Source organism: Calonectris borealis, chromosome 22 (assembly GCF_964195595.1).
Source record: "Calonectris borealis chromosome 22, bCalBor7.hap1.2, whole genome shotgun sequence".
NCBI classification, from domain to species: Eukaryota; Metazoa; Chordata; class Aves; order Procellariiformes; family Procellariidae; genus Calonectris; species Calonectris borealis.
The window spans coordinates 10,127,221-10,150,703 of NC_134333.1; the positions used below are offsets into that span (position 1 = coordinate 10,127,221).

Genomic DNA, 23,483 nt, shown 5'->3' on the forward strand with positions numbered 1-23,483 from the left:
TTCCCCCCCCAAATAAATGAGAACACACACGATAAGAGGAATAACTGCTCTGAGGTTTGGTATTTTGTTAAATGAATGTTTCCCCACTTGTCACACATTCCATTAGACACAGTCTGGGACCAACTTTTAGAAGCCAGAAGTGGAAAAAGAATAAATTGGTAGTGTATCATTTATTTGAGTTAGGTTACAATACACAGACAAGTAGGACGCTGAAGTTATTACTGAGATTATTTTTGCATCTGCAGATAACATGAGTGACATTCCATATACCAGCAATCTAATAGTAAATGAGAAGTTGTTTGCATAAATACAGACACTGGAATACATGTAGTTTCACAGTTTTAACAGCAGTATGTTACAACTTTACACTTTAAATTACTACACCAGTTTGAGTAACATTGGTTATACATCAGCAGTGGTCCCACTATTCAGGATACAATCAGACTGAAGATGAGAACACAGTAAACAAATTAAAAAACAACCAACAACAAAAAAAGCCCAAGTCATGGCTTATGGGAATGATGGGTACTTTCCCCTCTATTGGGAAAAGTGACAGCTTGTTACCAGACTAATGGATCTTCCGCAAGTTCAGTAAGACTGCGCCTATGAGCAAAACTCCCCTCCCAAAACCCTTAAAATCCTTTCTGGAAACAAAATGAAACAAGAGTAGAAAAAATAAAAGGGTGAGAGACAGTATTAAATACAGCAGGTAACATACGGAATATCACAAGTTTTGGCTTTTATTAGAGTAAGTTTCTATTCTCATAAAACAGTTGCTCTGCACAGTTTGACCAGGCAACTCAATGTCTATGTACCAATGGCCTTTATACATCAAAGTCCCATTTGTGGCTGTCCTCTGTGCAGGCTTCTGTCTTCTTGAAGTGACATTCTGAGGCAATACTACAGGTTCTCACATAGTCATGTGCTCTGGTAAAACATAGGATATGTCATCCCACGGGTGACGGTACAGACCTTGCTTCAATCTCTTCTGATCCAGGTAGTGTCCTAAAACAAAAGTGGTTTATGTTACAAAATTTCTGCTCCTCCTAGTCTTACTTTGCCTTGAAACAACTTTGATTCCCATATTCCTACAACTAGCGTTTTAGAACAAGTCCCCAGAGGTTCACGTCTCGTGTTCGTGGTGGCAGGGCATCCCCTGATAGGCGGGAAAGGGCAGAAAGATGGCAAACTTACCAATGAATCCCATACTCCTGCCTAGTACAAAGATGCCATTAAGAGCTCCTATATCAATATATTCATCTGCTTCTTCCCTGCAAGAGAAAAGAAATTAAATAGTTCCTCATAGTGATCTATTTAAGGAATCATTCTTAGAAAGGCTATGAGTCTGCTCTAGTGCCAGTAGCAACACCGAATTTATGTGAAAGCTTCCTTCCCCAAAGTCCAGGCTACATTCCCTTTGCAATATCCTTCTGAAATCCTGGCCCCACATGAGCTGGCAGTATGGCTCCCATCATTTTTATAGGATCATGACCTAAGAGCGCACTACCTACTTACCGTGTGAAAGATCCACAATTCCTGAGTACATCAACAAAGGCAACTCCAATAAAGCCATCTACATTCAGGATAAGATTTGGTTTCTGCAGGAAATGAAAACACACCCCAGTCAAGATGTTAACAGTGGCAAATGATGTTCACCTGGCAGCTTCCATCCTCAAGGGTAATTTGAGGGTTACCCATAATTGTGGGCACACAAGCAACTTAAGCAAGAGCCATGCTTAATGCAAATGATGGAAAAACAGTCCCAAACAATGGGCCTGCATTTGGTTCAAACCACAGAGATTATCAGCCCATCATGTGTGCTAGCTCTGCCTCAGATTTAAAGAATATAGAAGTTCAGATATACTGTGGACAACACAGATAATGGGTTTTGGTTTGTTCAGCATTTTCCCAGTGTCCAACAAATGTCTTCAGCCTTACCAAACTGTAGTTGTACTTGCCCCAAAGTCTACCATAGACAAACAAAACCCCAGGAACAATTTATGAAGCATTGCAACTAAAATACAGTATTAACCCCATGTCACTTGTCCCCCAGTAAGAGAAAGTGCTCAACAGGAGATAAATACTAGCGTGTTTCACCTTGGAAGTTGTAATTTTTTCTACTTCAAGTGCATAGTCCAACAGTGGGGTGGCAGGGAAATGCTGCTTCACGTAGTCTTTGAGAATCTGAACTCTCATGTCTGGGTTATTTATCTGCAAGTTAAGAACACATTGCAGTCACTGACGTTGCCTCTTACACAGGTACTTGCCATAAGCTCTACTATTTGTAGGTTTAGATCTATAAGTTCCGAGAATTTGGTCATTAGCTGTCTCTGAAAGTTGCTCATTTTCTTTCCTCCTTTTTTTTTTTCCTCTCCCCCACCCCTCTAAAAACCAAAACCAACCTCCAGTTTGTACTAATGCAGTTTTCGTACCGATTTGACTCTGTGTCCAATGCCCATGATCAGTTTCCCTTCTTTCTTCATCTTATTCACAAACTCCATAGGGATAATCCCGCTGTCGAAGGCTTTGCTGAACATTTTAGCTGCAGCATCCAGTGCTCCACCAAACCGGTCACCCTGGGTGCAATACACAAAGGGAATTATAGCAAAGGACTCCAGTTAAGGTACAAAACAAGCACAAGATTATCTTCCCCATCTGCCCTGCCTATCAAAGTGGCATTCATGAAATTAAAGTCAGGCAGGCACCTGAGATAAAGCATCTGTTTATATCTCAATACAAGTGTCAATATGTAGCCAACACCTCTCCACTAGAGAGAATGTGGGGGGAAAAGCAATCTAAAGTCTGTTTTATTCACATTTTTACTGGTCAGTGTTGGAAGAGACTAGGCAACCATATAGGGACAATGCTGGCAGCAATCTGGCCTGTACAAAATATTTTTAGACTCAAACGAGAGACATCAAAATAGTGTTGCTTACTAGAAAAATGGACTAGGTTTTAAACCTAGCATCAAGCTGTTACGAGTTGAATTCAACAGAAATTCAAAGTGTGAGTGAACAGACACAACCTCGGCTCTGCAGCCAATCTAAATCTTAAATTAATAGTAATAAAACCTGGACAGAGTAATGAGTATCAAAACTAAATCTTCTGGAGACTAAGTACTTACAATAGTAAGAAGGCCTGAAGTGAGACTCGAGACAAGATCTTTTCCAGCTCTTGCACAGACAATGGTGTTGTGGGCTCCAGATACAGCAGGCCCATGATCTGCTGTTACCATCAAACACATCTCGATGAACTGGCAGGCGTACTTTGGTAACCTGGGCAAGGAAGAGACTGAAGTCATTTGCGGTAAAGAAAACTGAGACACTTGGTGTTATGCTGGACAGTGACTTTGGTTTTAGGTGTATGCTTGAAAGAAGTAGAACAGAGAAAGGGAGCTGTAGGGTCACAATACCCATCAGTGCATCCTAATATCTTTCTCAGAGATCAGATTTTTATTCCGTTTCCACAGGAGCTGTTTAGCTCAGAGCTGAGGGTCAGCTTTGTAGGCTGAGTTTGCACACACTCAGCTGACTGATCAGTACGCTCTGTGGGTCCTCGCGAGGAGAGCCACGAGGCTGTGCTACAGTTCTGTTCATCCTGTTCTGCTGAGCCGGAGATTCCGGCCAGTGCCAAGAGTGCCTCTAATGAAAGCACGATCAGATGAAGGCAGCAAACTTTTGCCATTCAGAAGGTTCCCTGTAGGCTGGTTAGCAAATGTTTGTAAACTCCCCAATCTCTCCAGAGTCGAGGTGACAATTATAATAAGCAAGTAGTCAGTGTGTGAAACAGGCCTAGAATAGAAAAGTTTCCTCAATGCACCACAAAACTTGTGGAAAACTTCATCCCAAGACTGAAACATACTGTATGAAGCCTTGAAATGCTAATGTGGTCTCAGAGGAGGGGATACAGAGATGGCATCTCCAATGAATCTATGTTCACAAAGGAATCCTGGAGTTACTTTTGTGCTTAGAAGTCTATTAATAAACAAGCAAAACTCCAAGCCAAAGAATTTGGGAGCTTTCGCAAAAAGCTGCCTCACCTCCTTTGAAACCAGAGCAGGCCCAGAACGCCTCCAATTCCCATCTCTTCTTTGAAGACCTCAGTGATTGGCATCCCAGCATAAATCAGTTCCTGACCTCTCTCGTCACAGATGCTTGTCATAAAGGAAGCCGGTTTGCGGATCAGACCCAGCTCCTGAAATCGCAGTATTAAGATGGATTTTAAACGTTCCATGTTAGAAGCAGGGGGCAGTAGGAGGCAGAGTGGTCAAACAACGATGCCTTAACTTTGCCCTCAGAGTGGCTTCCACAGCCTAGAACCAGCGTAGCCAGTGAGCTCACAGATAACACTATAAAGTGCGAGATAAAACCCCAAGGCAACACCATTATCACCGGAAGCAACCAGAATCACAGCAAATATCCTCCCTGGTTTCTAAGGAACCAAAAAGCAGGTAAAACAGCACAGCTCACCCTTGCCCAGGAGTAATCCATTGGCACAGTTGGAGGAGGCACTTCCTCAGCTGGTTCAATCACTCTTTTGGCCACAAGATCCTGGTAGACAGACCTAGGGAGACAATCCATTTATTAACTTAAGTCCTTTCAAGAGATACAAATGAGGTAGTCTTAATCTAGACCTTAAAAACCCAGAAAGAATAGAAGTTGCTTTCCTTAAGCAGGAATATATTCCTTTATCAGGCTAGAATCAGTGCCCTAACAGTTTTTGTCCCCTGCTGAAGGTGCCCTGTTAACATGACTTACTGAATGACCTCTCCCAGCTCATCAAAACTCCGGGGAACAAACACACCAGCTTCCTTCAAGGCTTGATTCTTTGCAACAGCAGTTTCAGAAGCCTGGTTGGCACAAGCTCCTGCATGGCCAAACTGCACCTACAAACAAGAGAAGAGACAGCAGTAAGGAATACAAGTTGTTTACCTGCAGAGAGTAAGACAGAATAAAGAACTGACTAGGAAACTGGTGACAGGAATACCAGTGACTGCATATCTGCCTTCTTATTTGGGCTCACAGAACTCTCGGTTGCAACTGCAGTCAGTACTGCAATATGCGGGGCATTTGCTGGTCTGGAATCACTCCATGTTCTTCCATTGACATTCTGCCTCCCTAAATTCCCCCACTCTCCAGAGCTGCTTAACATGCATCTTTCCCATTCCCATTCCAGAAGTAGGCAGCTATCAGAATCTGTTGCATTCCCTGGGATCTTTGGGCTCCCTTTACAAGTATACAGAATCCCTTGGAAATCTCCAGTGGCAGACTACAGAAGAACAAAAAGCTTCTACCATTTATATTTACTCACTTCTGCATGTTAAATTGCTACTGGCAATTCTGGAAGGTTTAGGCACAGTGAGAGAAGTTGTTTTTTTTCTTCCTGTCGTGGATATATACTTATTTCATGCATTTGTCCCCATTTTTGCACATACCTCTGAAGAGAACATGGTGGCACAAGTACCAATACACCAGCACACCACTGGCTTGGTGATACGACCTTCTTTAATCCCTCTGCAGATCTTATACTCTTCTGTGCCTCCAATCTGCAGAAAGAGAAAGAGCTGAGCTGGTTCAAAACTTTGTGCTTTTTGTAGAAACCAGCTCTGAGATGCACATGGAAGCATTATTTAGATTTTTTTTTTTTTCCTCCTTTTTTATTGAGTAACAGCTGAAGTCTCAGAACAAAGCCTCCTTATTTGATTTTTTTTTTTTTTTTAAGTAGGGGAGACTATGCTTGTCTGTGGAATACGTTCAATTTCTTTTGATTATAGAAGCATGAAATAAAGTATGAATAGCTGCCACTTATCTATAGCTGTTACTTAGCATCCTTGCAGACAGGTCAGATGCTCCCAAAACAAAACACTTGGGTTTTTCTCAGATAGGAGACTTCTCAGAGGTCTCACTCACCTCTCCAAGTACTACAATCATTTTGACTCCTGGAGTGTCCTCATAACGCAAGACGTGATCCATAAAAGTTGAACCAGGGTATCTGGGTAGAATACAGGGAAAATGGTAGAAGTGGAATTTGTCTGATAAACTTTTCTGAAAGAAGAAAAATTAACAGCCAACCTGCCCTTCTTCCTCCAAATTACTAACAGTTCTTCTGTTGACTGACTTAAAAAAACAGTGTCTTTGCTGAAGATGCAGACTCCTACCTGTCTCCTCCAATGGCCACCCCTTCGTAGACCCCATCAGTGGTTCGGGAAATAATGTTGTTGAGCTCATTGGACATTCCTCCGGACCGTGAAACATAAGCCACACTGCCAGGACGGTACAGTTTTGATGCTAAGATATTATCCAGCATGCCTCCTGTGTTGCCTATTTTAAAGCAACCTGGTTTGATCCCACCAACCTACAAGAAAATTAGAGAAAGATGTAAAGCCCTTTAAAATACACATGAAACTTAGGAACATTTCTGTAGCAGTCTTATCAGTATTTATACAAACAACGGAAGACAGTACCATGACCTTAAAATGAGAAACTAGCATGCACTTTATATGACTAAAGACAAAATGGATTGTAGGATATACTTTATCCTTCAGAGGAAGCTGTTCTGAAGATTTAGGCAGATGGGCAAGAAGAGAAAAATGTCATCAGTTCTTACAGTTGCAGGCCCAATGATCGTGACTCCTTTTTTATCAGCTGTCTTGATCAGTTTGCGTGTCAGGGCTTCTGGAATGCCTTCTGCAATAATGGCAATGGTGCGGATCTGCATCAAGATAAAGAAAACCATTACTACCCCCCAGCGTCGCCACCCTAACGAACTCTGCAGGCACACAGCCGCTCACAGGGCATGATCAGCTTCTGCCTCTCGTCAGGCCTCTGGGAGGTCGTGCTGCGTGCTGTCGCGCAGGAAGGGCCAGTGAGGGATCCGCAGTCTACCGTCATCTTCACAGCAGTCTCAATGCACTGTTCAGAGAATTTTTTTCTCCCCCTTGCACATTAGAGCAGCAATGTATTTAAACCAACCCAAAGTAATCACTCCTAACAAAGAGGTGCTGAGTTCCTCTTACACAAATTGCAAGTCTGGCATTAGAATTTGCTGTGCAACTCCAGTACCCTCCTTAGAGTCTACAAGGAATTAGAATTGAGGTATTTATCTGCTAAGTTGGAAGACCAAGACAATTCGCTAATGCCATCACGGTTTAAGAAATACTGGTACCCTGCTGACAAGATTTTCCTTCTTTTCTTGGGCTTCTTCTAGATCCCTCACTCACCTGTGGATAATTCATGGTTTCAACAGTGCTGTCATAAGCAGAGCGCAGAGATGCGAAGTTGATGAGAACATCCACCTCTGGGTGCTTCCTCATGGCATCTGACATGTTCTTGTAGACTGGGATCAGGATTTCTTTGTGGCCCCAATAGAACTTCTGCCTGTGATCACCACTACGGAGGAGAAGATGAAAGAGCCCTGACTCTTAAGGCTACTGGAAAGACAAAGGGATACAGTGCATGCAGATAGAGGAGTTACAAACCCCAATTCTCAGACACCAAGACTGACTGCGAGACTCACTAGCAAGTGAGCGTACATGGGGAAGGGACCATACTAACAGCAGAAGGTTCTTCAGAGTATAGAACAGAGCAGCGTATGGAAGGAGACGGGCTAATGGGGACAGAGGCATCCAGCAAGATGAATAAGCTCTCCCACAGTGAAGTTACCAGAGCCTCAATTCTACTCCAAGCTGGAAAACAGAATGAGGCACAGAAAGAGTAATGAATGAGATGCATGCAAAGCTGCATTACTGGGCTGGAACAAATACCGGACTGGGGGAACAGGAAACCAGCGTCTGCCGTGAACAGCCAGGACAGCAGTGTGAGGGCCAGTCACCTTTCCAATTCTGCTACAATTCCACCCACCCTGCCCCTCACACGCTGAAGGAGATGCACCTAGGGAAGTTTCACTGTAGGTATTGTCTTTTATATACGGTAGATGCTCCGACTGGAACTTCATTCAAGTCTACACTGTTCAATCATTTAAGAGTCTAGAGATATTAGCTGTGTTCCCATATGGTACATTTGTAACAGAACATTCTAGGTTTTGCCAGCCTGGCTTCCTCCAAAAGGTCAAGCAGAATCAGATAATTATAGGTAGCCTTAAACTTTTAATCCCTATTGCTTTTTCTTCATTAAACAACTGTGACACTGCAAGGGGCTGCCACTCATCTATAGATGTGACTATGCCTGCACTCAGTTTTAGCACCCTGAGGTTTGCACTTGCTGAGAAGGTATTACAGAGCTGCAGTTATCATCAGAGCTGCAGACAACAGCACAAGGTACCTAGCTGTCAAGAGGCAAAATGCTCTGCAGGACAGAGGTTGATTAGACATCAGCTATCCTGGATGTCTGTAAATGCCACAGAAATGAAACAAGCCTCCTACCTTTGTATGTGTTCCCACCGCGCTGTCTCAGCAGCAGGCCAGACAGCCACTCCTTTCCTTCTCGCTACTTGCCCTGTTTGACAGGGAGACCCCCCCTCATGAGGTACAATAATAAAACAGCTTACGCACAGCTATGCTCTGGAGGTTCCTCCTGAGGGCAATTTAAAACACCCAATAGCCTCTCTCATCCCCGTTAGCTGTGGGGATAGGGTAGAAGAGGGCGAATACCACAAAAGAACTCTACGCCACTGAAGGATCTGTGCGCTTCCTGCCTGCGAAGGAACTACTGCCACTACAGGGAAGGGTATCAACAAGACGAACAGGATTTTTTTTTTTTTAAATTTTGTTTGGCTACAGACGGACTGCTTTAGCCTATGAGCACAGCTGCTCCGATTCTGGCTAATATTTGGAGGGAAATTCCAGCTGCTGCAGGCGCAAATCAAGATGTCTCAGACAAGCATGCGTCAACAGTAGATGACTGGAAGAAACCTTACATAGCCTTACTGCCTCTGCTAAGCCAGTGGGCCGTTAAAGAAAGCCCAACTAGTCATGCCTTCCTTACTTGCCGACTGAAGGAACAGAATTTGGAGACCCTTTGAAAGAGCATGAAGTGGGACTTAAATTATGTGGCTAATATTAAGCTGTTTCAACAGAGCCGCCTGAAATCAATGGTTGAGGCAAACAGGAAGCAGTCTGCAAAGCCAACCTGATGGTGGAAGGGAGCATAGGAGAAGGCGTTAAAGCAGAGATGTAGACTAGGGCAGAGCTACACTAAAGAACAGCAGAGACTGGAAGAGGAAGAAGCTAACAGAAGAATTTGAGGGAAGCAGTCAGGAAAATAACGCAGTCAACACAGGCTACTTACGTGAATGGATAAACCATGGCAGCTACTGAAGGTTCATCCCGGGAGCAAATATAATCAAAGTCCAGCATTCCTTGCACGGCCCGTGTCTGCATCCCCCAAATGATAGCTTTGGTGTGACGGCTGAACAGGGTTGTAGCTTTACCTGCTCAGGGAGAGAGGGGAGAAAAAACCAAAACAAAAACACATTCAAAATGTACATCTGTGCAAGACAAAAGGCTGTAACTTTGCCAAATGTCTGCTGAAAGTCTCCCAGACGAGCGTATTCCCCTCCCTCCAAACTGAACCCAACAGGTGAACTGCAGGATGTAGTAGCCACACTGTCCAAATTAAGGAAGAAACTGCAGATGAAGCAGCATCCCCCTTCCCAGGATTCTGAAAACAATAGCCAGGTTTTGGGTTTCACAAAACGGGCAAGTGCTTAATCACGGGGCGGGCGGGGGGAGCTGGTGGAGGAGAGAAGAGATAAGTGAAAACTGCCTCTTCCTCTTCTCACATGGGCCGTTCGTGTTCCTCCCAGATATTTTATTCTGCAAAGCTGAAGAGGAAGGGAACCTTGAATTTTATTTCTTTACTTGTGCATGGCCTACAGTCTGGGAGAACCACAGGAGGCTTGCCTCCTGTGTTTGTCAGGGCACCACAGTAGGATGATAGGAAATAAAAAGAGCAGGAAATGGAGGGGACAAAGAAAGCAAAGGAGCTCTACACACTCAGCTTTTGTTTTCAGGTTTTTTTTGATGATCAGAATCCAACACAAACCTGATGGCTCCAAGAATTTATATACGGCCCAAAACTTGGCTTCGGGGGACAAAGTCACAGGAAAGGCAACAGTTCAGCTGGTGAGGATGGACTGTTTGCTTAAAGTATATTTACACCACTTGTCACAGCAAATCGTTGAGCTCCTCCCTTTGACTCCAGGCAGAGCTCATTGTAAAACTCCTAAAAACTTAGAGCTGATCCAACCGCTGATGCCAACTCAGTCTACTGCTAATTTCTTTTTGGCTTTGAATCAAAGGTAAACAGCATTAAGGATTAAACAGGATACTGTTCTTCTGGCTTTAACAAGGAATCAGTCAGTGTTCTCCTACCCTCCATGTTCACAGTTTAGATGGACTGCCACATGACTTGCTATTAGGAAACTGCCTGCCCTGAAAAATTCCATTTATCTTGCAGGTGCCTGCAAGGAGGTAATACTAGCATTCACAGAAACAGGAAAATGCAGGCCCAGAAAGGTGATGCTCTTTGTCTGAGACCACACAAGGAAGAATCTGAGAGCTCCCCTTCTACTGCCCCTCCTCTTATGATAGAGGAGATGGCTTGAAACTCTACTTTGATCCCGATTCAGCAGTTTATTCTCATCCAGCACAGAGCTCAAGGGAGTGCTTAAAGTCCCCATAACTTCGCTAAGCATGAGCTTTAATGGTTTGCTGAACCGACAAGGCAACAAGAACATTTAGTTCATTCAGTGACTTTTCTGCGCCCTTCAAGGCTCATAACCACGGCACCAGCACTATTTTGTTTCCCTTTGAAACACAATGCCAGTTATTAGGCATGGTTAGCGATTCCTTCTTCTTGAAAGCAAAGAGAACAGAGCTTTTCACAATATACCTAGGTCTGTTTTTCTCCACGACTGTCGGGGGAAGGGAAGAAAAATTAAAGTTTGTTTGAGACCTGTCCCTCTCTCCCCCAGAAATAAGTTTTTGTGCAAAGGAGCATGTGATCTGTACTTGAAAAAACAGATGAAAAGTTCACATGGTGATAGCTAACTATGCTGGGCAGGAGGGAAGGGAAGGACCAGACAACACTGCAAACTTTTGGAGAAAAAACAGCAACAAAACCAAGAACTAAAAAAGTCAGCTGCCAGCAAGGCCAGGCACATTCAGCTAGTCACACGTGTCCTACCTGAACCAGGTCTTGAAGCTGGGATTGAATCTGTTAAAGAGAGAATCACCAATGCAACAATATGACAGAGTTGTCATCCCAACAGCAGGGCACCTGCGGCGGGGTGCTGCAGCTTCCCTCCTCCCCACAGCACTGACGGCCTTTTGGGTTTTGCTTTTGTTAACAAACAAGCGGACTGGAGCACTCTCCGCTGTACTTCCTCTTCAAACATCTGGATATCAAATTTTGCATTTTGCCGTCTAGAAATGTTTTACTTATCCCAGCCCAAACACTTTTCAGGTTCAGGTGGCAGTTCCTTGCACTGCAAGCTCCACGGCGCACATAATTCCAATGTCTTTTTGAAGCATTGCTTATGCAAAATTCTGTGCACAATGATTAAGAGAGCAGTAGTGGGTTTTGTGACGCGTTTCACCAGAATCGGATCTGAATCTTGCTGTTATCATGTCATACTGTTGTAAATGAGGCCCGTATCTCCTCACGTTCAAGGGAAGAGGACCGGGATGTTATCACATTCTGTTATCACAGTCCCTGTCCAATTCTGCTGTTGTTTTATCCCCATGCAACATGCTCTTACCCAGTAAGGCTTTCAACAAATATGAGGAAAAAGCTGCCAAAGCTCTTGCATATCACCATGCTAAAGAAGCTTCCTACAGACTTCAGTAAAAAAACCCCCAAAACTAAAAACCAAGACCAGAAAACCCAACAAAACCACATAACACACCGCAGAGTAACCTCTGACCCTAAGTGAGAGGAGTACATCACAACTCCTGCTCAGCTGACTGACTGAAGAGTGTTCATCCAGGAAGCTGCAGCATACACCAGGAAGGACCTTCCGAATACCTACGCCGTTCCAGCGGCATCCCATGGGAACCCCCCCGGTACTTAGCTGGAAAGCAGGCCTCATGCAGCAACCACAGCAGACACTCTAACCTGCTGCCCTCACGTAAGGGGACATGGGAAAGCTGGAGTCCTCAACTGTGCTCCAACGGAACATCCCACATCAAAGCAACTCTGACTCACCTGGTGTACAGCACGACAAGTGACAACGTTCGAAAAGCACTTAACCGCATTCAAAACAAAGACAGACAGGTACCACAAAGTTGCTTCCCTTTATATCCAGAAAAAAGCATTAGTCTAGTCCACATACTGTCTTTTGGAGCAGAAGAGAACTGCTAGCAATCATTTCCAATGCCGGACTCACCAAGAGGCGCGGTTGGTTTTGCCTTCTTGGCTGGAGCAATATCGTCTGGTTTGGACTCTGAGAAGGAAGCCGTTCTGCTCGGTGCTGGAGTCTGAAAGATTCAGAAGCCAAGTCAGTCAGAGAAGGCCTGGAACATGTGGGAGGAGATGGCCACTTTGGCTATGCTAGTCTACAAAGAAAACCAAAGAAAGTTAGTTCTGAGATAGGACCATTTCAGTCAACTGAGGGAAAACTCCTAAACGACCAAGTTCCCAGCAGATGCAAGGGTCACGTTGCTGGTTTTGAGGGGTCACATTTTCTGCACGAGCGAGGTGGATGTTGGGAGGGCCCCTCCCGATAAACCGTGCAGGCAGTTTTCCTAGAGCTTGGTACAAACACGATGGTGGCCAAGGTCCGTTTCCGACCTGTTCGGACAGGGGGAGCTGCCTTCAGGAGGCTCCTCGCAAGCCTTCCCGTTCACGGCGGGGCAGGGACTCACCGAAGGGCTGCCGCTGGCGTTGAGGAGGAAGTTGGCGGTGTGGGCTGCGGCAGGCGGTTGGTTGGGGATCGGCCGATGGCCGAGCGCCATGCCCACAATCGCAGTCATGTGAGTCTCCGTGCCAAAGACGTGGATGGGGATCCCAGTGGTCTTCCCTGTGGATGCATACAAGAACAGTCAGCCTTGGGAGAAAAAAGGAACAAGATGAGCTTCTGCCGAAGTGAAGCGTTGAACCGTGAAGAGGCTCGGCAGAAAGCAGGTGGCAGAAACAAGACGCAAGAACAAAACTTAAGGAAATGGTTGGTCCTTACCAACTTCTCCCATGACACGTAATCCTTCCTGGTAGTTTGGGCCTCCTCTTCGTACAAAGATCCTCACCTCATGCTCCTTCAGCGGGCCTTGGTAATCCTTAATCGCTCTCACAATGCCCTAAAAGGAAAATACAGGACCGGTGAACTGGGCAGCCCCATGTTTACCCTGTCCCATCTCCTCAAGAACTCCTGGAAGAGATGCACTGTCAGCCTCAGCACAGCACCGAACTGGGGAGACTGGCTTGGGGTTGACGACTGTGGGAATTTGCTGATTCTTCTTAATAGTCACTTACTTTAAAAGTGGCTGCTACATTGGTGAAGTTAGCAATGCTGCCTCCAATGATCAGGATTTTACCTGAGGGAAGAAACACACACAAATAAAACTTTAAGAACACAGTGTACTGTAAGCTCATGAAGCAGTTTAGGACATTAAGTGAAACAATGCTGCAGTTCAGACTAGCCAATAGTTTGCAGTAAGTCGAGTTTAGCAGAGCCTGGAAGATAAGAGCTTTGTATCAAGCAGGAATTTTTCTGATAAGAATCTCTCGAGCCACATTTGCTCTTTGCTACAGAGCAAACCACAAGTCCTGTCTCTGAAGCAAGAGCTGATGGAAATCCATCACTGTTTCACTTGGAAGGCAGCAGCCCATTAAAAGCTCTAGCAGGGAGGTCTAAGCATAGTGACAGCCCAGATTTCTTCAGTTTTTTCCCCACACGCAACTTCACAGCTGAGCTTCTTTGAAATTGCAGCGACTCCCTTACCTTCAGGGTGCTTCTCTCGTGTCATGAGGGAGAGAATAGTCTTAGCGTAGTCATAAGTCTGTTGCTCACTTGGGGCTCCGGAGTATTCCCCATAGTTAGCCAGTTCATTCACACCCCCCAGGTCACAAATGGTGTCACTGAAAAAAAAAGTTATTTAAGAGATTGGTTATAATTTGAGTCACTATAAAGGTCTTCATAAAGCATTCCAAATTCCTGGAAAAGTGGGACTTGTAAGACAGAGATCGTGCTGTCTGCTGAAAACAAAGCTGCTCCCCTCTTGGTGCCAGTCATGATTAATCTTGTTATACTTCCTAGATATGATGGGGACTCAGTGACTACCACAGCAACGATATTACCATAAACAGCTTTCAGCCAGCTTGTTTCTTTCCAAGGCAAAAAGAAACCATATCTCAACCTCCCAGAATTAAATTATCTCTAAGGGACACTACATTCCACATCTTGGTAAGAAATCTGCACAGCATCTTCATTCTGAAAAGGTCCCAAGCAGTCATGGCATGGGAAAGATCGCTATAGAAGAGTCTCCTTTCCAGAGGCTGCATCAATTATTTTCTTCCAGAACTGTACATCCACCCCCCTCTCTGGAAACCTTGCTCCTGTTACCTGTAAACCACAGAGGCACCGCCACCAGCCACCATGGTCCAGATCCTGCCTTTGGGGTTAAGAATAGTAAGTTTCAAGCTGGCTCCACTCTTGGCATCCAGATCAGCAATGTAGGCTTCCTGCAAACAGAGCGGCACACAAGTTAAACTTCCTTCTGCATCCTCCTTTTCCAAACCAGAGGGTTCGTAGCGCTGAGCCCGTTTGGACATGCAGAGCTCCCACATCTCCTGTCAACTACAACTGACGGGAGAGCAGCAGTACAAACACCATTTTTGTAAGGGACAGAGACCCAGCTTCATCTCTCAGGGGCCAGGACTGATTTGTGTTAGGTGTTCTCCAAGACAGAACACTGAAATTGGACTGGATATAGACAGCTTGTGCCATTCTCTCTGTAACAAATTCAAAGGGGATACAAGCATAAGCTCAAATTTTGATTCTTTCTTGGAAAAAAATCATACCTTCCAAAGAATATGTTGTCTTTATAAAGCCTGCTGGCTTGTCTCTTGCTTGTCCCAGGTAAGGTGACAAGTGATTGCTATAAATAAATTCGACATTACTTCATTTGTAGAGTGCAGATCCTGTTTGCACATGGAAAACTTTGGAAATGCAGCCGACTGTTGGTTGTGTTTCACTAAGCTGTACTACACTGGCCTTTCCATGAACCACGGTCTTTTCCTCCACTGCTCAGCCAACCCTGGGAAGCTCCCAGGTTTCACAGTTCTGACGACAGTCACAGAACCGAATGCCTCTGAATTGCAAAGTCTTGTTCTGACCTTGTCTGCAGACTGAGGCCAGAGGAAATTTAAAATCAACGCACCCATGGCTACACACTCTCTGGCTGTGCCGCAGCCAAGAATGTAATCACTGAGAGCGCTGCAATTTGGCTCAACATGGTGTTCTGCATCACAGTGTGCTTGCCTGTTGTGAGGCACTTCACCAGGAGTTCATTAAAATTCTCAGCAAAGGCACTGCCATGATAACCTTCACAGTGACTTGCAGAGGGATGATTCAGAGAGACAAAAAATGAACTAATCCTTTTAAGAGCAAATTGAGTTAAGTGTTGGCATCCAGCAAGCTACCTGGAGAGAAATAGCTAAATGGATTTTCTGGCCATGTTACAAAAACCTTCCCCAACTGAAGCATAGTTATAATTATTAAAATGAAAAAGTCCGGACAGAAATCCTTTTGGAGACAGCAGAACAATCACCTGAAGTAAGTAATAGAACAATTAAGGAGAGAGCTCTACTTCCAACAGTTTTTGAAGTTGCTGGGAGGCTGTGTATGAAGCAGTATTTATGCAACCAGCAGTACAAACCCAGGGAATTCTGAGAGGGAACAGGCATTTCTAACTTTAAAGCAAAAAGTTTGCCTGCAGGTCTCTTCTTGGGCATCACTTTTCAGGAAAACAGGTGTATTAACATCTTAACTTTTCACTTTGAAGTTTGAGAGATGGTAATTGTTTTCTCTGGATTCATACTCACACGTGGATTTTGCGCACAACTGCTACTCTACCCTCAGAAACAGTAACTGAAACACTGAGGGAGCATCAGCTGCCATGAGGCTGTCAATAACCAGTGCTCCAACAAAAAATAATGATGCTGACAGGGCAGCAATGCAGGCAGGAACCACGTAGGGAAGACTGTACAAGTACAGAGCTTTGGCACATAGCTGAATGAAGTTAAATATAAGCCTCCATTTAAAAAAGTCAATTCTGAATTAAAGAACTGAAACAACAGCCAAGCAAAGATGGAAAGCAATTGCAGTTCAGAGCACGATTATGAGAAGTCCTAGTTCCACAGCAACCTGTACACAGGTTTGCACAAGCTCTGATCATGGATAGCAATGCCAAGGTACTTCAAACAGCAACAAAACCCACAAGAGAGGAAAAACCTCAATGCCATGGACATATGAGCAATGAGGAATTAATCTTGTAGTCCACAGTAGAGGGATTTGGGCCAGAGTGGGTTGTTACTTGCCTCTGGGTAAGCTTCCCTGCCAAAGGGAGGGGGGAACTCCACATCCCCCCATTTCACTTTGCAGATGTAGTCAGCAGTTGCATCAATCTTCGCAGCCAAATCAAGGATGTAGACACCATCACTAGTCACCACTGCATTTGAAAAAAATACCAGAATTAGCTCTGTTTTATACAGAGACATGCATTACAGATTTACTCATAAAATTTGATACCATACAGAGATCACTACAAAAGCTAGGTCACCTTTGTTCCCCTTCCTCCACATCGGTCATTTAATTGTGTTTACCAAACCCAGAGAGTTCCATTAAGAATTAACAACTGACCATGATCATGGACCAGGCCCTGGCTCAGGTGCTGTTTTGTTCTGATCCAAAGAGCAATTTTTATGTTCTTCAGTTCTGACTTAACATCCCTTTCAATGGAATTTTTCATTTCCACCAGGAAATGAGGTAACAGAGAACACCTGCAAGTGGTCCTCATTTTGGATTAATTCAACTAATAGCTCCAGGACACAGCACTTTTGTACTTCTTTTGCATATGCCACCTAGTAGCATTGCGAACTACATAAAACAGAGAAGGATAAAGTACATGTTTCAGTATTCTAGAACTGGAAGTCCTGCTCCCAAAAATATCTGTTACCTAATGGATTGATCTCGAGGTATGTGAAATATAGATCTTCATAAAGGTTGAACAGGCCACAGATGAAGCTAGCCAAGATGCTGTAAAAAAATTTAACACAAGTTCATTAAAGCAGCCAAACATAAACGCACAGCCTGCTCATTTATATTAGCGGCAATCCGCAAATCTACTCTGTATCAATTTCTTTCATTCTCATTCATCTTCTCTGGAAGAAGCCTAGGTGATGACTGAAGGAAAGGAAGACCTTGATGACTCATCTTAATTACACTCCACCAAGCTCTGCTGAGAACAGTTGCTCACAACTGCCATATAGATGTTCAGTCTGTTTAACCTCACTGAGACAGAAATGCATCATTGTCTCTCACTGTCAGGTATGCACCTCTGCCAGACTAAGTTTTGTTAGCGGAAGAGCCTGCAGTAAACTGTATTAGTGACAGGCTTCTTCAGCCTTTCAGTGCTGAACGATGCCATCAGCGATTACCTTATGTTTGGAAAAATCATGACATATTAAGATAACTAGCTATAGGTATCCAATTAAAGGAGATGCAGAAGAAGCTTTGAGATCTACAGGTAAGCTTGCAGTCAGCGTAGGAATAGCAAGAGAATACCTTCTTAGACTAGGCCAGAGTGAGGAAGAGTACATTTCTGAATTAGCAATCAGATTCACACCTTATCGCCGTTTCTACTAAATAAAATAAACACACTCTTCTACGCTGGCATGAGGGATCAAAATTCAATACATTTCCAACATCTCAGAGGTCAAGACTTCAGTCGACTGAGAAGTGTTCCTGTCAAGCGAAGGCTCAAAGCACTATGAACACTTATTTTGAGCTTTACAAGAGGCTCGGATAAGGTCAAAGAACTTGGATTTAGGATGCATGGCATATTCTTGAGAGCAGCAAGAAGGGGAGGAGAGCAAGCTTTAAGGTGAAACAGAATGAAGGGATGTTGCACTGAAACAAAGAGGAGCTTCTGGGTGGCTGGCCATGCCTGGATCTGGGCATCTGTACTTACTCCTTTTTATTTGCTGGTGCATGCTGCAGGAGATGTTTCTTTACATCCGATTCGCTGAGCTTTTCATCCACCGCCACAAGCAACTTCTGAGCTTTGGCATCAACGTCTCCCACATCCACACCCCCTTCGTGGTGGAAGAGTACGTAGTCTCCCTCACGGGCAGCGTATATGCACACATAGAACTCTTCCTCCTGCACAGACCCAGGCACAAACACTAGCAAGTCATACCTTGAAGAAGGGGCTCTTGTGTCGATGCTAGGGCAGGGGAAGCTGAACACACCGCTAAGCTTTCCAAGGAGAAGCAGCACCGGGGTGGCCCAGACACCCCCCCGAATTGCACAGGCTGTGCTGGCCTGGGAGGGAGAGCGGCAGGGCCCAGAGTGCTTCATCCTGGGGAAACGTGCCGGGACAACACTTTCCATTTCTGGAGAAAACCGCTCCCATCTTACACAACTGAAGTGCAAACCAAGGTCCTTTCTTGCGTGCACTGAAAGCACTTCTATCCTAGGTAATTATACCCTTCCCGCAGACCATGGCGGAACATTTCACCAGCACAAACTGAGATATCTCACATCAACAGTTTGTTACCCACACGCGGGCGTACCAGATTCAAGGAGCAGTGAGCTGCCTTGACCAACTTGGTCCCTCTCAGGTGGGCTGTAACCTCCTCCCAGCAGAGTAACAGCAACCAACACGATTATTAACAGCTCTTCGCATGGACTAATGCTGCGCCCGCATGCAGCTCTGACCACATGCATCGACGCTGTCAGCTTAACAGCACACCACCAAACTTATGCTTTCTCCACTGTATCAATCCATCTAAGCCGCATGCAAGTCAAAAGAGATTTAAAAGCACTTTTTAATGCTTTATTTGGTATACTAGCCTGTTTGTGAGGGACGAAGGGTTCAATCAGAAAATTCTTTAGAATTCCCTTAGCATTAGCAATCTGTAGGCAGAAAACAAGACAAACACCAATAAATGCTTGTTCAATATCCACATTTATGACAGCATAAGGCAAGCTTTGAGAATTAATCAACTCTGCTCCAAAATCACTTCCTCCCAAGCACGCTCCACTGTGTTCCCTGGGGAACCATGCTCCTCCCTCCCCAGCACAGCATCAGGCACAGCCGCTGCTGGACACGCTGCTGTACCACCCCGCGACATTTGAACTTCATAGGTTACAGCAGTCAGTCACCTTCCCCTTCCCTAACGGGACAGATGCTGTCAGAATGACACCAGAATGGCTCCTCTTCATCTCCTGTCCTGGAGACAGCACCTTTACAGAGCACTGCTTAGCGCAGTGCGAAATGCGATGGCTCGAGCGGCTCCTGGGGGCTCTGAAGAAATCAGTCGTGAGGGAAATCCTGAGCTAGACAGGGAGTGGCAGGAGCAGAGGCCTCTGCCCAGCGCTCGCCCTGGAAGCGGTGTCAGCGAGCATCACCACTCTTTGGCCTCTTCCTACAGGGACTGACAGCTACAGCAAGGTCCCAGGAACCAAGGTCCTCTGTGGGTGCTTTCCTGCTCCCCAAAAGCAAGCTTCCTGGCTCAGGGGACACTCCCACACGGGAGACACCCCCTGCTCCTGAGGACACTGCTTCAGGAGCAAGCACCATTGGTCACAAGTCCTGGCACAGTCCCTCCTTCAGATGTGGCTGTCGTATCGTGCTAAAGAAGCGATTTCAACAGCCGAGGTGTTCCTGATGGGCAGGCACACGAGGTGCAGTTGCCTGCTGTTCCACAACGGCCTCCAGGCAAGCCTCGCTGGCTCGGCTGCACCGCTTGGCACTGGAGCCAGCGGCAAATCGATCTCGGTGGGGCCAAGGCATCAGCTTCCTTGAGGCAGCAGAACTCTATCAGCTCCTCAAACACAGCAGCTGGGATGGCAGGCGTTTCTTTATCATCAGCATTGCAGTATCGTTCCCAGAAGAATAAATATTACAAGCCAGCACTGAGTTAAAATAAGGACTTGAAGTAACACTCTGTCATCGGCCAGAACACGCTGGCTGGCTACAGTAAGAGGACGATTTTATGACAGCTTTTATACTTGTCTTGTTACATCTGCCTTGGGTATTAAAGTGAAGCAGCTATGCCAACTAGACACAGCATTCGAGCTATCAACTGCTGACTCCCAAGCGGGAAGGATTTTCAAAATGGTACCAATTCCTGCTGAGCTCCCACCACACAGGCCCTGCGCAGCAGACCTGGACCGTGGATGGTAACAGGGAGCACCGAGCTGTGCTCCTTATCAAAGTGTGTCATTTATCAGTGCTCATTTACCAGCAGGAAGTTCACACGTGGGACAGTTTGTCACGTGCTCCGGCATCAGCATAACGTGCGTTTTAAACCACCATAAGCAAGAAAAATACCTGTGCACCAGCTCCTGTCGTGCAAGTAGACAGAAAAGACGGAACAAAAAAGTCTTACGTTTTTGTTGCTACGGTGGCACTCACCACGGTTTCTTTGCCCAGACGCTGTTTGAGCCAAACCTTCACCTGATCCAGAGTGAGGTTAATTCCAACCAGTCCAAGCTTCCCACGTCTCTTTATTAGCTGATCTGGCTTCACCACTAAACGCTACAACATTGTGCAAGAGGGATTAAAAGAAAGAAGCATTAGAAAGTGATTTTGGTCAAGCGATTCTCTGCAGATAGTGAAACAAAAACTTAGATAAATTCTGTTCAGCAAACATCCTTGCAGAATTTCTTTACTCTCTTGGCAAATGCATCTCCTGATACAACGTGCCTGCAGTTTTTTTACGCTGTACTTTGAGAAAAGCTGCCTTATTTCTACTCAGACATGAGTATACATCAAAGACTGAGGTGACAGTTTGTTTCGGCTTTTTTTGATGAACTTTGATAGCTCTTTCAAAGCAGCTGTTAGGATGGGGTATATGTACTCACTTTCTGTAAGCAAACAAACAAAAAAAATCACGCTGAAAAGCATACAGCATCCTGTCAGTTTTGCAAACTGCCTTTGTAAGATGCATCATTAAATTAATATTTCTCTGTGAGCAGAGGCTCCTAAGGAGAAACTACCAGAGGCACAGCAAGCACAGTTAGCTGTTTACAGAGGAAGCTCCTGCTGTTACTACCTACTCTGCATAGGAGACAGGCTAGGGCCAGGGGTCCTGCACGTTCTAGCCAGCTGACAGTGGCTCTTTACAACATACCTATGGGAAGCTGTTCCTAGGTAGCACGCTTATCTCTAGCTTGCAAGTATCTTTTTTTTTTTAAAGTAAGAAATAGGTGCCATTCTCCTGTACAGCTGATAGATCCTGGAACCTCAGCAACTTACAATGTAGAGTCAGAAAATACCATGTTGCAGTACAGAACGCTGATCGTGGTCTTTCTGCTTTTCTGCTAGAAAGGGTGATGCTTTTCTAGCATCACAGAACTCTGCCTTAAAGGATAGATGGCATCCTTGCTCCCTTCTGGCTTTCTTCAAGTCTTTTTAGAAGCACTGCTGATATCTTCCAGCAATTCACTCATGCACTTAAGCATGGAACATTTAATTACTTAGTGTAGGGCTTCTATCAGTCAGTCGGTAAAGGACTGTGAAACATTCATGTTCTACCAACCAATGACTTAATATAATTAACCACTGGAAAGGAGCCAGCTTGGACAACTAATAAAAAGAGCTCTGGATATGTTTTCTCTACAGAAAGTGCATGGCTATGAAACACAAAGAGATATAAAAGATCTTGCATAGAAAAAGCAAAAACTGAAGTTCTCCCTGACACGTTGCTTGGACACAGGTAACCTAAGCAGTATCCTAACTGAACGTAAGAGCTAGCAGACATCTCTGCCCATGTATTTCACAGTCCTTAAAGGAATTTTATAATCAGATCCCCTAGAAGGTGATAGAACAGCCTTGAAGCAAGGTTTGTTTCTTCACCAGTGTTGCAAATGAATGTTGCAGAGCAGCAGCAGCGACCGGTCCTTCAGGAAAGATCCGGAGCACAGTTCTGCTCGTAACCTGCCACAGCACGACGTGCCATGCCCAACAGGGAGCAGCTCGGGTGGGCAGAGGTTTGTCCGGGGCTCAGCCACGAAAGGAAGGCAAGTCACTCTCCTTACCTCGCTCAGAAGCCAAGGGTGGTCCTGGGTGAGTCGCGCCCAGTCCGTCTCTGGGGTGACTCGGGCATACTTGAAACGGTTCTGGATGGCAGAGGATGTGCAGATATACTTATACAAGAACTCCTTCCCCGTCTGCTCAGAGATGGCTTTGGCTGACATGGCTACCTAGTCTGAATTGGGGCAGGGGGGGGAAGAAAAAAAAACAAGTAATCAGGAGCAGAGTCCAGTTCTCCCAGAAAACTCCCAATCACCTAGCTCAATGCAAAACCAAAGCAAATGCAGAGCTGGGGCTGTGTCTCCCCATTATAACTAAGGCTAGAAAACTCACCTGATAAGCAAGAACGATTCCATGTTGCTTAAACCCTCTACCCCGCTCCACTGCCCTAACGCTATTTCGGTCCAGCCTTGCCTGCAGGGAAAGGCATAATCCTTGCAGCTTGTCCCAGCCACCACTCTGCCTTCACCAAAGCTGCCAGCTCTGAGCGTCCCCTGCCCCGTCGGGGGAGCGCTCAGCTAAGGCAGCTTGTCTCAAACTACACAGCACCCGCGGGTTTGTTGTGGTGGGACCTATCTGACACACCCACCGTTGCTTCTAGTTCAGTACCAGGGACTGACAAGGCAACAGGAGAGGAAAACCCTCCCTGCCGCTTGTTTTCTTACGGCATGCCACGTTTGCAGTCTGAGCTTGACTGCAGGCAAATTAGCAATCCCTCATACCTTTTTCTAAAGGGAAAGGAAAACGTTGCCAGTATTATCACAACCAGAACACATTTACATCTTTTTTTTTTGTTTCGGAACCTAGACGTCTTGGAAGCAGCTTCACACCATACAGGATAAGATGTTCAAGACAACAAAGAAGATTAAGGTAAGAGAGTTTGGGGTTTTTCTTGAGAAAAAAAATCATTAAAAAAAAAAATTCCTAATGTCACACCTTTCCTTTCTTCCCTTTTAAAAACCTGACTCTAAACTGACATAAGTAAGTGATTTCTGATCTCAAGGCTGTAACTCTTCTTTCTGATATGCAGCAACAAAGTCATAGGTGTCAAAGATGCATTTATTTTTAGCTGCAGTAAACATTTATTTAAAAGAATACTTCATCCCAGTGAACCCGTCTGCACATGTCAAACATCAGAACTGAGTCTTGGGATCAGCCAGAGGTCAAAAGTGGTTTTGATTTTTCCAAGGGGTCAGACTGCTGACAGAGACGCTCGAGCAGTGGCTCATGCTGCGTTCTGAGGGACGGGAGGTCACGTCACTGCTCC

The 23,483-nt window shown here is 45.1% G+C and overlaps 2 protein-coding genes across 7 annotated transcripts in view; one reads left to right on the forward strand and one right to left on the reverse strand.

The window, feature by feature from the left end:
* The window catches only part of NKIRAS2 (NFKB inhibitor interacting Ras like 2), a 141,424-nt gene that overhangs the window by 62,373 nt on the left and 55,568 nt on the right, over nucleotides 1-23,483 (forward strand). The gene's annotated exons all lie outside the window — the stretch shown is intronic.
* The window catches only part of ACLY (ATP citrate lyase), a 29,714-nt gene continuing 6,382 nt past the window's right edge, over nucleotides 152-23,483 (reverse strand). The window contains exons 2-30 of one of the 6 annotated variants that reach the window (XM_075171619.1): nucleotides 22,222-22,391; nucleotides 20,597-20,719; nucleotides 19,030-19,092; nucleotides 18,146-18,336; nucleotides 17,132-17,211; nucleotides 16,494-16,624; nucleotides 14,518-14,636; nucleotides 13,897-14,033; nucleotides 13,428-13,489; nucleotides 13,135-13,252; nucleotides 12,824-12,978; nucleotides 12,346-12,436; nucleotides 11,145-11,174; nucleotides 10,002-10,040; nucleotides 9,246-9,387; nucleotides 7,220-7,388; nucleotides 6,607-6,711; nucleotides 6,158-6,354; nucleotides 5,910-5,991; nucleotides 5,435-5,545; nucleotides 4,758-4,885; nucleotides 4,470-4,563; nucleotides 4,040-4,194; nucleotides 3,125-3,275; nucleotides 2,433-2,576; nucleotides 2,098-2,211; nucleotides 1,516-1,598; nucleotides 1,195-1,271; nucleotides 152-1,005 (exon numbers count right to left, since the gene is read on the reverse strand). In XM_075171619.1, coding sequence (XP_075027720.1) covers nucleotides 911-1,005; nucleotides 1,195-1,271; nucleotides 1,516-1,598; nucleotides 2,098-2,211; nucleotides 2,433-2,576; nucleotides 3,125-3,275; nucleotides 4,040-4,194; nucleotides 4,470-4,563; nucleotides 4,758-4,885; nucleotides 5,435-5,545; nucleotides 5,910-5,991; nucleotides 6,158-6,354; nucleotides 6,607-6,711; nucleotides 7,220-7,388; nucleotides 9,246-9,387; nucleotides 10,002-10,040; nucleotides 11,145-11,174; nucleotides 12,346-12,436; nucleotides 12,824-12,978; nucleotides 13,135-13,252; nucleotides 13,428-13,489; nucleotides 13,897-14,033; nucleotides 14,518-14,636; nucleotides 16,494-16,624; nucleotides 17,132-17,211; nucleotides 18,146-18,336; nucleotides 19,030-19,092; nucleotides 20,597-20,719; nucleotides 22,222-22,380 — 3,345 coding nt within the window. In that variant the 5' untranslated portion in view covers nucleotides 22,381-22,391 and the 3' untranslated portion in view covers nucleotides 152-910. Of the gene's footprint in view, nucleotides 1,006-1,194; nucleotides 1,272-1,515; nucleotides 1,599-2,097; nucleotides 2,212-2,432; nucleotides 2,577-3,124; nucleotides 3,276-4,039; nucleotides 4,195-4,469; nucleotides 4,564-4,757; nucleotides 4,886-5,434; nucleotides 5,546-5,909; nucleotides 5,992-6,157; nucleotides 6,355-6,606; nucleotides 6,712-7,219; nucleotides 7,389-9,245; nucleotides 9,388-10,001; nucleotides 10,041-11,144; nucleotides 11,175-12,345; nucleotides 12,437-12,823; nucleotides 12,979-13,134; nucleotides 13,253-13,427; nucleotides 13,490-13,896; nucleotides 14,034-14,517; nucleotides 14,637-16,489; nucleotides 16,625-17,131; nucleotides 17,212-18,145; nucleotides 18,337-19,029; nucleotides 19,093-20,596; nucleotides 20,720-22,221; nucleotides 22,392-23,483 lie in introns of all 6 variants that reach the window. The other 5 variants (XM_075171620.1, XM_075171623.1, XM_075171621.1 and 2 more) reach the window with 5 other exon arrangements.